The sequence below is a fragment of the Chrysemys picta genome, chromosome 1 (genome assembly GCF_011386835.1).
Source record: "Chrysemys picta bellii isolate R12L10 chromosome 1, ASM1138683v2, whole genome shotgun sequence".
Taxonomy (NCBI): domain Eukaryota; kingdom Metazoa; phylum Chordata; order Testudines; family Emydidae; genus Chrysemys; species Chrysemys picta.
Window position 1 is genome coordinate 3,442,521 of NC_088791.1, and position 14,717 is coordinate 3,457,237.

General features: G+C 50.2%; 1 protein-coding gene across 1 annotated transcript in view; it reads right to left on the reverse strand.

Moving 5' to 3' along the window:
- Positions 1–14,717, reverse strand: part of SND1 (staphylococcal nuclease and tudor domain containing 1) — a 453,393-nt gene that overhangs the window by 410,923 nt on the left and 27,753 nt on the right. Inside the window, exons 3-4 of the mRNA XM_008174151.4 lie at positions 10,902–11,022; positions 569–647 (exon numbers count right to left, since the gene is read on the reverse strand). Coding sequence (XP_008172373.1) covers positions 569–647; positions 10,902–11,022 — 200 coding nt within the window. The remainder of the gene's footprint in view (positions 1–568; positions 648–10,901; positions 11,023–14,717) is intronic.

Below are 14,717 nucleotides of genomic sequence, written 5' to 3' on the forward strand. Positions count from 1 at the left end.
GTTAGAGAGGTCTCAATTTCAGTAGCTCTGGAGTAGAGGAGAAGCCTGGTGAGGGGGAGCAGATTCTTTGTTTACCCCCCTTCTGCCATGAACCCAAAGGAGGGGGGAGCTGCCATTTTGGAACGCCTGTTCCCAGCAAGCCCATCGGTTTAGTAGAAAAATCTTTGTCACTTTACAGGTAAACTGCTTCAGTATTAATGTATTGGAAGGCCAAACTTCTAAGTTATTGACATTTTTATTCACAGGCTAAAATGTTCAAAAATACCCTAAAGTTTGGCTCCTAAGCCTATATTTAGACATCCAAGGGCATGACTTTGGAGCACAAGTCCCACTGACTTGCAGCTGGGAACTTGCTAGCATAGCCTGAGATAAAGCACCCGACCCCAGACTGAATAAAGCCAAGAACTCAACCAATAGCTGGTCCCTGAACAGGAGTGAGGAAGTAATTCATCAACAACTTTGTCCTGTCACCACAGCAAAGTCAAAGCAAAGCTGTCTGGGAACGTCCAGGGCCACAAAACATCTGAATCCCAGAACAAGTTTAGAGGAGAGCAGGAAATACACGTACTTATTGGCTCGGATTCCTTCCCTGCGAGAGGCCAGGCCTTCTGCCACGAGAGACTCAGCAATGTTCTCCCCGGTCGTGTCTGGTAAGAGGGAAAGAAACAGAATCAGAATCAATGAGAGCAAAGTTCGAGTCCTATCGCTGCACAGCATCTCTTTGGATGAGACACAGCTATACAGGAGGCTCTTTATAGACAAGACTTGTGAGCGAAATATCAGTCGAGACAACCACTGGCAGCAACAAACAAGGAAGCAAAGGGAGGGCAAGGTTAAAGTTACTTCGATGGAGAGTTAGGCTTGTTATGTGCACATCTTGGCACCTCCGTTGTCCAGCTACGCCAGTAGCTCTCAACCCGGGGCCCATGGGCTGCTTGCAGCCCAATCAGCACACAATTGTGTCTCATGTGACATCCTCAGGGCCGTACAGATAATATATAAATTGTGTGGATGTGGCTCACATAGAACAGAGCTGCACATGCAGCCCACAACGGTAAATAGGTTGAGAACCACTGGCCTACACATGTTAGTGGATTAAATGTTTACAAGGCATGACACTAATAGAACAGGCACGATGCTTCACTAATTTCAGAGGGAATTCACAGGCAAACTTGCTGGCATGGTGGCCACCAAGCGAGCCTGGAATCTAGAATAAGTTTTCTATTCAAATCCAGCCCTAGCTCAGTAAAGACTGGAAGGCATTTCCAGCTAGTGGCTGCTTGGTGCCTCCCCTTAGATTCAAGCGACGGGCATCTGCCCCTGGCAATTTTGTCTGGGAAGCCAAGGATTGAATGGGACAGTCAACGGAACAATATTGGCAAGGCAGGGGAGGGGGAAGGACAGTAGAGTGAACTTTGCCCTGTGCCATCTCGGCTTTAGAGGGGAGAAAGGGCTTCTGTCCCCACAGCTACCATCAACAACTTTTACCATCACAAACCACACACACGAAATATGGATCACTGCACCCAAAAAAAGCATTAAAAGCACTTTAGCACAAGTGAACTCTGTTCAGAGCGGACTTAGTTAATTGCCCAGCTAACCACTTTCACCCAGTCATTTAGATTATGGAGTTTGATACCCACCTCCTCCAAACCACCACCTTGACAATCCCTCTGCATGCTCGGAGAGGTGAATGACAGGCTTGGCCACAAAACAGGGTTCTAGCAGCTGCCACGTGGCCACTTCATTCCAGCACTTCTAGGAAATCCTGCCTGATTCAGGAGTACCAGTCTCACAAATCACCAATACCACTGAGTGTCACTTTGCCCCAGGGAACACCTAGATCAACGCAGTGCCAGTCTGGTGGCACTATGATCAACAGGCACTGGTTGTCAAGGAGGAGTTTGGTGTCAGCAAAGCACAAGGATAAGAATATATGGGGCATGGCACTCTCTGATGACACTAAATTAAGGCAGGGGAAGAAAATAAGGGAGAAAATCGGACATAAGATCTGCACATCAGCCTGGGATAAAGAATATTTATATGTGACCAGGCCATCCTCTGCAGCAGAAGCCAGTGCATAGAATAGGCAGGTAATTAGATGCAACAGGATCAAAGGGGATTTTGAAATGCCATCGGAAAGAACCAGAATTCTAGATGAACCCAGGAAAGGGTGAGATTATGAACTGCTACAATAGTGCACCGCCGCACAAACACCTGTTTATGTTCAGAATCAACAGCCAACTTTGTGTCTAACGTGGCAGCGATGGGTCACACCTGACCACAGCCATTCGAGGGTGCATCTGACTGGACTCCACAGAACAGACACCAACTCAGACATGGGGTTCTCTCCAGTCCGAGAGGCTGGAACAGTTTGTTGGCAAGAGAGGGGGCAGATTAGCAGCTGGCAGGAACTGACAACTTGGGTGATCGGAAGAGGTAAGGTTTTTGCTTTGCTCTCCCCACAGTTCATGGCCTACCCAGGTGAGGCTGCAGCAGCCTCTGGCTCTAGGTACATTCAGAATGAATCCATATCAGATTTCCTCAGACATTTCTAGAACCGTAGCAATCCTTTTGTTCTTCATAGTGGGGGAAGACGCTCCTATTAGACCTCCAAAAGAAGAAATAAGTGATGCTACATCCTTAAAAGAGAAGCAGAAGTGAAGGACAAATCCAGGTTGGTTCTAAAGCTCCAGCTGGTGTGTTTCCAATTCATAAGGTGCGCGCTTCTCCCACTCTGCTCAGCCCAAAGCTAAGAACAAGGTGCAAAGGTTACAAGCTTCTGACCACTAACAGAGAGCTAGAATCCAGCTGGAGGAAGGCACCTGCCTGGTGAGGCTGTTGTGGCATCGTTAATTGTATTGACTTCTAGACAAACTTCATCAGGAAATGTTTTATGCTTCGTCTATTCATCTAAACCCTGTCCTGTCACACAGTTTAACAATAAGGGAGACACCTACACAGGAAGCCTGGCATAAAAATCTTTTATGTGGCAGAGAACAAGGATGAAGAATACTGAAACAGAGCACTTAAACTAATAGCAGTGTCACGTCAGAACAAAATCCTTTCAAGATTTATTTCCAGCAGACTACGCGCTCTACTTCTGCCTTCTGATGAGAAATACACAAACGCTCCAGGATTCCTGACAGAAGAATGGATTTGCTACAGAAGCCAGGGAGTTACAGAGACAGTGGTCCTCTCCCAAGGAATCAGTCGTAGCATCAGCTTTTCAAAAGGATTATGGGGGCAGATTATCCCACAACTGGCTACTGAGGAGATTCTCACACCTCCCTCTGAAGCATTTGGTGCTGGCCACTGTTGGAGACCAGGCCAGATGCACCCTGGGTCTGATCCAGTCTGCCAATTCCTATGTGATAGGCTGAATGGCTCAGACACTGGTAGGGCAGCAGCTTACCTCTGTCAATGGTTCAAGAGCAACTAATAGTTACTGTAGGCAGGCTGGTGACAGGTTACACACAGCTGCAGCCCCTTATTGGAATGCCTGGGAGAGGCCAAAGAGTGAATGGTTTGTAAGAGGGGGAGGGAGTTGAGCATGCTGGCAAGGCAGACACTCCCTAGACACACTTCTGCCATTGTACCTGCCGCGGCCGGGACTCAATTTCCAGGCCTCTCCTGAGCAGAAACTCAAATAGGGTCACACTGGCGTTAGCAAGTTAGACAGGACTGACCGATGGGAGTTGAGGAAAGAGCACGGGAGTGGAGATCTGACAAGCAGCTGAGAGACCACGATGGAGGAAAGACCTGAAAACAGTGGAACTAGGTGAATACAGAGGGCTTACCGTAGCCAAGGAGAAGAATCAGTAGGGGCAGCAGGAGGACATTAAGGAAGTCTATTTGAGCAGAGCTCTGGTGAGACTCTCGACTGCGAGATGCGGAGGCTGTGCACTCAACCTTTAGGGAAGGGTAGAAGCCACAATGCTTGGGACATGTAAGAACCTAAAGGTTCTTATCTGGCCCCCGTGTCTGAGTCTTTAATGCACTTATCCTCCTACACCCCCGTAAGGTAGAACAGGTGCGGGAAACGAGGCCCAGAGAGAGACTCACCAAAGGCTATATGCAGTCTGTGCCAGAGCACAGAACTGGCCTAGGTCTGCCGAGTGCCACGCTAGTGCCCTAAGCGCTGGTACCCATCCTTCCCTCCTGAGGGCAGCAGCAGCCAGACTGGATCAGATGAGCAGTCCATCTAGTTCCATGTCCCGTCTCCAACTGCAAGCTACTCCAGAGGCAGGGGCAACAGCAGTGATGGGACAACCTGACTCCAAAGAAAATGTCCTGCTAGAGTCTGAAGCATAAAACAGACAGGTTTAGCAGGGAACAATCCCTTGCATGCAGAGAGATGGATGAGACTGAAGACTCACTAGTGACCCAGACACTCTGAAGGCTGATGAAAGTTAGTCTACTGCTAGGTTAGGACAGCACTGTATGACTGGTCGGTGTTATCCTTTCCCTCTTTAGACAGTCACCCACCAGCTTACTGCACATTGGCTTGAGCCTTCTCCCTTCGGCACTTCAGATCCTTGTGCATTGAACTGACAGCGGAGGAGCAGGAACTAACTAATCCAGCACGGGGAAATAGGGAAGCAAAATGCATTTGCCCTATCTATTCAGACAAGAGGTCAGTCCCATTCAGCTTCTTCAGCCATCTCCCTGCGGGAACCAGAACTCCGGTCCCTGCAGACATAGGTACTGTCTCCATGGGTGCTCCAGGGCTGGAGCACCCAGAGAAAAAAAAAAGTGGGTGCTCAGAACCCACCAGCCACAGCTGTTCAGTGGCACCGCTGCCGATCAGCAATTTGGTGACACCACCAAACAGCTAATTGGTGGCTCAGGGAGGGGCTTGGGGGAAGACAGAGCAATGAGCAGGTGGGGGGGGTCTCGAGGAGTGGGCAAAACAGGGGCGGGAAGAGGCAGAGCGAGGGTGGGGCCTTGCGGGAAGGGGCGGAGCACCCCTAGGGAAAACTAAGCCAGCGCCTATGCCCGCAGAGACCCAACAAGCAGTAAAGTCAAAGGGAATTAGCAAAACAGACGATAGAGAACAAAGAACAGAAGAAAGGAGGGGAAATGTAGCATGGAGAGGAAGGCAACCAGGGCTCTCCTCCTGTCAGTGCCCCTCATGTTTACTACGGATGTGCACCTGGAGTTCAGGGAAGAGGAAAGTGATAGTACCGTGGGCGTACCCTTGTGCTTCATTCCAGAGCAGCCTCTAGGAGCTCTCTGAAGGTCTCCCATTCAAACCCTGACCTGGCAGATACTCAAGGGTCTGCAAGATCTTTAACCCCGCCGCACCATTTCGGAATAAGTTACTCAGATTCCAAGGCCAGAAAGGACCATTGTGACCATTTAGTCTGGCCTCCTCTAACACAGGCCAGAGACCTGCCCTGAAATAAATTCCTACAGCAGAGCTTTCAGCAAAACTTCCCGGCTGGATTTAAGAATTGCCAGCGATGGAAAATCCACCACAACCCCCAGTAAATGGTTCCGGTGGTTAACTACCCTCACTGTTAAATGTATGCCTCATTTCCATCGTGCGTTCCAAAGGGGTGCTTCCACAAGAACGGGGCTGAAAAAAAGACAGTTACCTGTTCCGTAACTGGCGTTCTTCCAAATGCGTTGCTCCTGTCTATTCCACAGTAGGTGTGCGTGCTCGCCCGGTGCACCGGTGCCGGAAGTTTTTCCCCTTAGGAGCATCCGTAGTGGGGGAGCACCACTGCGACCCCTGGAGTGGCACCTCTATATCGCGCTATAAGGGGAACTGCGCGCACCCCCCAACCTCAGTTTCTTCTTGCCGGACAACTCCGAAAGAGGGGAAGGAGGGCGGGATGTGGAATACACCTGAGCAACACATCTTGAAGAACACCAGTTACGGAACAGGTAACTGTCTTCTTCTTCGAGCGAGTCCAGCCTTGCCGGTTGATGTACATCGTGGCGGTGTGGTCCATCAGGACTCTGACCACTTTGCCGCGAAGTTGCGTGTTGAAGGCAACACATGCCAACTGCATCGCCCTGAGCTCTGTTGAGATGAGTTCCTGTCTGCATCCTGTAAAACTTGCCCATACCGGTATTGCCCTGGCCTCTTCTTTTGTCATTCAGTATTGCACGCATTCTAAAACAAAATGCATTTCCTCACCTTTTGGGGGCGAAGCCAGACTCTGAGGCACCTGCTCCCTTACTTGGTGTAAACTTTGCTTGTGCCAATCAGAAACGAACACAAACAGGTTTTGGGCCCCGTCCCCTATGACACTTCTATGATGTCATAGTTGGTACTTGATGGGCTGCCTGCCATGTGCAGGCAGGGAGAGGAGAAAGAAAAATGAATCCTGTGTATCCTGTGTACACCCGTAACCGAGCCTGATCACCTCGAAGCCGCTCTCTCAGCTCACGTGTTTCAAACAGAGTGTCTACGTTTGCCGGTCGTTATGCGTTGGTTTGTATTTGTAAGTATCAGTTATTACTAATTGCTGCATCTTTCTTTATAAATATTGTTAGTAGATATTTTAGTCATTGTGTGTTTTAAGTTTCATTAACTCTATTAGCTAATCAAACGCTGCTCCCTTACCCCTTGTAATTATCCCCAATAAAACTTTAAATTGATTAATTTTAGTTGTGTGTGTGTGTGTGTGTGTGTGTGTGTGTGTGTGTGTCTGCAGTTTGCATCGTGACCCATACTCTCCTTGCATCCCTTACCAATATAGTCTATTGCCACATGCAGCCTGGTAAATAACAGGCCTGCATTTTCTTTCGCCCCTGCGTGCCCGTGGCAATCCACAAGCTCCCTGACATTTATGTGGAGGGACAAGTCCGCAGTCGATCACATCCCCTGGGTTTGTATGTTCCCTGTGTGAGCTCCCCAGCCCAAGTCGGCGCATCGGACACCAGGTCTAAAGACGGGGTCACCTCCCGAAAAGGAACCCCTTGCAACATATTGCTCAGGTAAGACCACCATTGTAGGGAGGCAAGTATCGGGGACAGTACCATGAGAACTTTGTCTAGCCTGTCCCGGGCCTGGGAGAACTGGGAGGCTAGCCAGAGCTGGAGGGGCCTCATCCGGAGCCTGGTGTGGCGGACCACATACGTGCATGCCGCCATGTGCCCTAGGATCCGAAGGCACGCTCTCGCTGTTGTCACTGGGAAAGCCGTGACCAAGGCAATGAGATCTTTTAGGGCCTCGAACCTGCTCAGCGGGAAAGGGGCTGGCGCCCTTGAGGAGACCAGCAGCGCCCCAATGAACTCTATGCGCTGCACTGGAACTAACATTGACTTGGTCTCGTTTACCACTAGGCCGAGATCAACGCATGTGGACAGGAGCAGCTCCACATGGTCCCTTACCTGGGACCGAGAGTTGCCCTTGAGAAGCCAATCGTCCAGGTATGGAATGATCTGTACTCCCTCCCATCTGAGGTAGGCTGCTACCACAGCCATGCACTTTGTGAAAATTCTGGGCGCTGTGGATAGGCCAAATGAGGGGACCACAAACTGGTAGAAGTCTAACCCCACTAGGAAGCGGAAGCGCCTGTGCCCCTCGAAAATATGAATGTGAAAATATGTGTCCTGAAGGTCCAGGGCCCCCAGGTCCAGGGAGGGGATAATAAAGGCCAAGGACACCATGCGGAACTTGGAGAGGACCAGAAAACGGTTGAGATCCTGCAGGTCCAGGATGGGTCTGAGGCCCCCTTTTGCCTTTGGGATCAGGAAATATCTGGAGTAGAAACCCTTGCCCTGGAATTCTACTGGTACTCTCTCCACCGCCCCCAGGTGCAGCAGTCGCTCCACCTCCTGCCCTAGGAGGTGGGCATGCTCCGGGTCCCCTGAGCCCATCAGGGAGGGGGGGTGGTTGCAAATAGTCAACACTGCCTCTTTCCCTGCCTCTTGCCCTGAGAGGGCCCTGGCTGCGGAGCAGAGCGGGACTGTCGCTGAGACTGGCGCTTCTGGCCCCTCGGCCTCTTGTACGGGGGCTCGTATCTGCTCCTAGCCGGTTGAGCTGACAGTTGCGGTTTGGCCTGGTGTTTAGCCGGAGGTACGTAGAGGCCCAAGGTTTGCAGAGTGGTACAGGAAGCTTTCATCCCGTGCAGCCTGGTATTCATCTGATCTGCGAACAGAGCTTTTCCATCAAACAGCAGGTCCTGCATGAGGGACAGGGCCTCTGCCGATAGCGCGGGCAGGAGGAGCCATGACGCCCTGCACATAGATATCGCGGACGCCATGGAACGGGCCGCTGTGTCGGCCACATCCGATGTGGCCTGAAGGGCCGCTTTGGCCGCCGTCGCCCCCTCAGCCACCAGAGCCTTAAAGTCCTTTCTCTCCCGCTCCCGGAGAAAAGGTTCGAACTTCGGCAGGGACTCCCATTGGTTAAAGTCATACCGGCTCAGCAAGGCCTGATTGGCCACCATGAGCTGGAAACTTGCAGAGGAATAAAATTTCCTACCAAGGAGTCCAGTCTTCTGGCGTCTTTGTCCTTGGGAGTGGGTGCAGACTGGCCCTGTCTCTCTCGGTGGTTCACCGATTCCACCACTAGCGAGTTAGGTGCCAGGTGCGAATAGAGGTACTCGTGATCCTTGGCAGCACAAAGTACTTCCTCTCAACCTTCTTGGAAATCGGGGCCAAGGAGGCGGGAGTTTGCCACAAGGTGTTGGAGATGTTGGCTACCCCTGGTGGAGGGGTAGTGCCATGTGGCCCGGTGCTGAGGAAGACAGTACATTAAAGAGGGAGTCGGACGGGCTCTCCATCACCTAGGCCTGCAATTGGAGGTTGGACGCCACCCGCATTAGCAGGTCTTGATGCACCTTGAAATCCTCTTGCGGGATAGAGAGCGGGGGTGCCGTTATGGTGTCATCTGGCACTGGAGAGCCGACTCATGACCTGCCGATTTGTCCCTCGGCCAATGGGGAGGCCCATGGAGCCTGGGACGAGCCCACTCTAACAACTGAAAACTGCTAACTGTAGCGAACAGTACCACTAAGGAATAGAAAGGCTGCAGCAGAGCTGGAGCACGAAGTTCCAACCACCTTCACTGGCGGCAAGAAGGAACTGAGGTTGGGGGGGTGCGTGCAGCTCCCCTTATAGCATGGTATAGAGGCGCCACTCTAGGGGTCACAGCGGTGCTCCCCCAGTACGGGTATGCTAAGGGAAAAACTTCCGGCACCGGTGCATGTGGCAATCACACACCCCTACTGTGGACTATACATGAGCAATCTCTCGAAGAATTGGAAGCCTCTGAGTCATTGTGTGAAGAACTCATGCCCCCAGACTCCCCATCATTTTAAAAGATGAGATCAGCTGTGCCCCACTTGTGCACGGCTTTTAGCTGGGACCTGCTGACAATCCCCTCTACTGTGTGAATGAAAAGCAAAAGGTGACTTCCTCTGCGTGTCTGACTTTTGTTGGGCACTCATTCTTGGCTTCTCTCCACTTCTTGTCATAGTTCGTGGTCTCTCTCTCTATTGGTTTGTGTCTGTTCCTTCTCCATCCAACACCTTATAGCTTCTTTCCTCGCATTCTTCTCTACACACGCTTTGCTCGAATTCCCCCCCCCCCCCAGCTTAGTCCTAGCGGGGGTAAACCACCCCTGGGAGCCATTTACCAAAGGTTGTGGTGGATTTGCCATCACTAGCTGTTCTTAAAAACAAGGCTGTATGTTTTTCTAAAAGCCCTACTCTAGGAATTATTGTGAGGAAGTGCTACAGCTTGCGTTATACAGGAGGTCAGATTAGAAGATCAGAGTGGTCCCTTCTGGCCTGGGAATGTTTGAAAGCACCCAAAGGCCCCCAGACATCAGAATCAAGGCCCCATTAGGCAGGGAGTGTGTGTCCGCGTGTGTGTGTCCGCCCGCCTTTGCCCCCACTCAAAAACTCCTGGAGGTGGGAAGAACACAGATTTGGGTTTCTGACCCACTCCATAGCAAAGGACAAGGACAGACTAAATTCTCAGCCATCAGAACAGAAACAAGAGCCTGGACTGATGAGCTTGACTAGAAAACATTTTATGCCCCGAGCATTCAACTTCAGACCACACAACTTGCCTTCCTCTTCCCTGAGCCCCAGCCCCTCCTCACTGGAACTAGCCCCCTGGATATTTATGGCAGCTGTGCCACTTTTACAGCTCAGATCCTTTTCCCTTGCTCCATAGGTCGCTTTGCCCCTTTCTGTATACAGGAACGACCCTAACAGACTCCGTCTAAGCATGCTGTCTATTGCAGCTCATTGCAAGCTGCTCAGTGAAGCTTTGTATGAAGGATGCTATAAGTTATAGAACATTCAAAAGCTAAACTAAAGCAATGGCCTAAAAAGGACAATGGGTGCATTCAAAGCGCTACTCCCGTTTCAGAAGTGGGTTATCTGGCACTTATGAGTCGCTGTTCTCAAGCAGCTCCATGGGCAATGAACATCGATTCTCACTGCACTGACCCACACGACAGTCTGAGGATGCTAACGAACTAAACAGGAGCTATGAGAACTCCTTTCCGTTGCCTGTCTCCGGTTGCCTAAAGCCACAAGATTTATAATGGCAATAAGGGCTGCAATAGGAAATCTAAGGGAATTCAATTAGCACCATGACCTGACGCAGCCTGGAGCCCAAACACATTCAGCGATGGCAGTCTGCGGCTCCAGCAAAGCAAACCGCACTATAGGAACCCAGCACCCAACTCCAGTGGGTGCCCAGAGGCCCAGTGAGAACCGCACCTGAACTTCCCTAGAATTAGTGACAATGCTATAAATGGCAGCCTGAGGCCTGCATGATGGAAGATGCCACAGGAGGAAGAACGGCAATGTACAGCCGGGTGTCTGGTTCAGCAGCTCCAGACTGAGGGGCAGCACGTCACTTCACCTACCTGCATGGCACACTTTGCCCTGCGGGCGTCTGGCAGCTCCCTAGCCACTACTCACCTTTGCCAAGATACACCATGCCATACTCCCGGCCTTGCGGGGTCTTGTACTCCACAGTGAAGCACACCTCCTTCCCAATGAGCTTCTTTCGCAGGAACTCGCGAGCCGGAAATCCCCAGGGCTGGGGGGAAAACAGAAAACTTAGTCACTGGAGGTCAATCTGGGCACCATCAGACCCTAAGGGTTCCCCTTCCACTGCTGGACACAGTGCATAGAGATCTCATAGGGAGGCAGTGTAAACAGAGCACTGGATTGGGTCTCAGGAGATATGGGTCCTAGTCTCACCTTCAACACTGGCCTACTGGGTAACCCTGGGCAAGTTACTCAGTTTCCCCATCTGTAAAATGGGGTCAATGATACTGACCTCCTTCATACTGGGACCTGCTGATGAAAAGAGCTACGTAGGAGCCAGGTGTTCTCTTGGCCAGACAGCATTCCACTGCTCCTGCAGGAGACCCCAGTGAGGCCACCTGCAGTTCAGTGGTTTGGAAGCGAAAGATACCAGGAGGCATCTGCTGGAAAGTAAGTCTGTCCAGCACTAACAGGTCAGGAGCAACCCCAGTTAGAAGACAACATTTGTACTATCGCTGTCCTCTTGATCTGCTCCAAAGTAGTCAGGATCACAACCACTCCCCGGGGCAACAATGAATACTGTCCAGATAGTCTCAGCAGGGCAAACAGAGACCATGCCATAGGGCCTCGGGCTGGCAACGGCACTTCCCTACTCTCTCACTTGCATAAATTCAGCCAGAGGAAGCTACGGATTGAAGACCCTCACAGTAAGAATACAGCTGTGGAATCACCTGCCCAAGGCACAGGTGGAAGCCCCAACACTAGACAATTAAAGTTGGACCAAACAGCACCAAACATACTAAGAAGCAATCTTTCCCTGGCCTGGGGATGGGGGTCTAGATGAGCCAATGGCTATTTCCTGTCTAATGTTCTATGGTAGTTTGTATGCCCATACTGCTTCATCAGGGGGATCTGAGCTCTACCCACTCCCCTCCCCCAGTCCTATGCCCCAGCCCACACTCCAACCACAGAAAGGCTGCAAGGGCAGAAACTCAGTATTACAACGTCATTGCTGGGTCAGGCAAGCAGAGAAAATGGGCTGGGAAGAACACTGTTCTAGCCACCAACAATTAGCTGAACTGACAGGTGTGATTTTATAAAGCAGGAGACATTTATACATCTAAGCAAGATGTTCAGGAGACCATCTCCCCAGGGAGAGCCTCATTGCAAGGAGACCTGCAGTTTAAGGGAGCTCTATACTGCATCTAACACAGGGAGGGTGGGTGGCCCAGGTTTGGCTTAATTCTAACTCCACCACCTCTATCCAAAAGAGGACATGGGGCAAGTTCATTACCACTCAGTGAGCAATCAGCACACGCCACAGCCATTAATGCAGTGCTTCTCAAATGCGGCCACTGCAGCCGCATGCAGCCACAGCCTCCTGGACTGTTATTGGGGGGGGGGCGGAGGGGGTGTGCAAAGAAGCAGCCCCTTCCTGTTGCTCCTGGATGCATTGCCTTGGTGTTGATTACTGGGGCCACCCGCAGTGATTGGGCACTGCTCCCCCTGTGGAGACACTGAAGCACAATGCTGGAGGACCAGGCAGCCAGTGAGTTTTCCCACCTTCCCAGAGGTGATGGGGTTCAGGCTTTAGGCTTCAGACCTGGGGTGGGGAGACAGCAGGGCGACAGGCTCTGGCCACACTGCTTCGGACGCCAGCCCTCACTGCCTCCCCCAACCCACCCCCATTGCCCCAGGCCCCCCCAGTACCCCCCCATCTAGGGCTTAATTTGTCCCCAGGCTTGTTGACAGGGCTGAGTAAGTCTGCTGTGACTAGTGATACTGGTATATTTATTAATATCACTTTTCATAACAGACTTACTAGCTAGCAACAAATAAGTTACAATGATTTAGCCATGTCTATGTGCATATTTGTTTGTTTTTCCTAAAGTTAATTAAGTATTTTAGGAAAAAGTGAGAGAGCGGCCACCAACAAGAGTTGGTGGCCACACTCTGAGGCCACCAAAATATTTGTTCCAAGAACCCCTGCATTAATGGAAGCCACCAGCTACTCATCCTAGAAACTCTGATCGGTCATATGACCCCAAAAGCAAGTCCCTGAACCTTTGTTCTGTTCCCTGCAAATCAACACGAAGTGCTTAGATCCAGACCTTACACATGCTGATATCCAAGTGCTGCAAATACTCAGCATTTCAGACCAGAAGGGACTATCATGATCCTCCAGTCTGATCTCTTGCACTGCACAGAGCAGAGAATCCACACAGGGATTCCTCTACTCTACTGTAAGGAATGTCTCCCCTACCGGGGAAGAATACAGTCTGGGCCCTTTTCTGGTCAGATGGGTTATTTCAACAGGATGTGACCAGAACTCTATCCTCAGACAACAGCTCACATATCAGGACCAAAAAGAGGAGAAGTCAGAACTGAGACGTCTCTTCAAACTGGTTTAGGATAGCCCAAGGGTAGGCAACCTATGGCACGCGTGCTTAAGACGGCACACGAGTTGATTTTCAGTGGCACTCACACTGCCCGGGTCCTGGCCACGGGTCCAGGGGGCTTTGCGTTTTAATTTTAAATGAAGCTTCTTAAACATTTTAAAAACCTTATTTACTTTACATACAATAGTTTAGTTCTATATTATAGACTTATAGAAAGAGACTAAAAATGTTAAAATGTATGATTGGCACGCAAAACCTTAAATTAGAGTGAATAAATGAAGACTCGGCACACCACTGCTGAAAGGTTGCCGCCCCCTGGGATAGCCCTTTGTTCGTTATACACATTGGCTTGCAGTGCCTACTTAAGTGAATGTTGCCCTGATGGTGTCTTAACCACTAAGATGTTCTGGGCTAATTTTTCAGTATTATCCCCAGCCTCACCTCCCCATTTGCTTTGAAATGGGACATGCGGATACTCTGCCAAATATTGTTCCCCAAGATGGTGCATTATTGCAGGAAAAAACCGAAGTCCTTGATTTTTAGAGCTGGGCAGAAAACTGTTTTCCTTTCCTATGAATTTGAAAAGAAATTCCCATCCCCAAATCAGGACAGGATGTCAAAATCTAGACTCTTTGCAAGCCAAACATCCAAAAGAAATTCTGATCAGGTCAACTATAATATTTCATTTTGATTAAAGTTTAATTTTGAAACTTCTAAAGTTTTTCAAAATTTTCCTATGTATTGAAATTGACCCTTTCATTCAAACCAAAACCCTTTGCAGGAATCAGCATTTTCCAACAATATCCATATACTAAAAAATTCCCAAACAGTTCTGTTTATTCTTCAAACAAGCAGTAAGATTTGGTGACGCAACTTGCACAGGTTAACAGTTGATCAGCATCTGAACTGGGAATAGAACCCAGTAACTACACTGAAAACACTGCACCTCACTCTGGACTGAAAAGTTCTAATTTCACCCTAGCTTTCACCCGCCATCGATGTGCCATCTGCAGGTACATAGCCACTGATACCCAGCCTCAGACAGGAACACCATGTTCTGGAGGATGTGTGGGGAGTTCCTTTCCCCCTCACTCTTCCACCAGTGGAAGATCAGAGCTCTGCCAAGTTCAGGCACTGACACCAATATCTCCTGCAATTAATATGCAGGCCTGAAAGTGAGTGGTTAAACTGCCCTTGTAGAGTACCCTGCTAATTCATCTGCAGTGAGATCCTCCAGTAGATATCCATTGTCTAAACTCCTTACAAAACACCAGGAAGGATGTACCAGGCTACTGTATCTTACCAGAATCAATTCAGACACTGGAGGGAACCCAGAGCTGAGTAA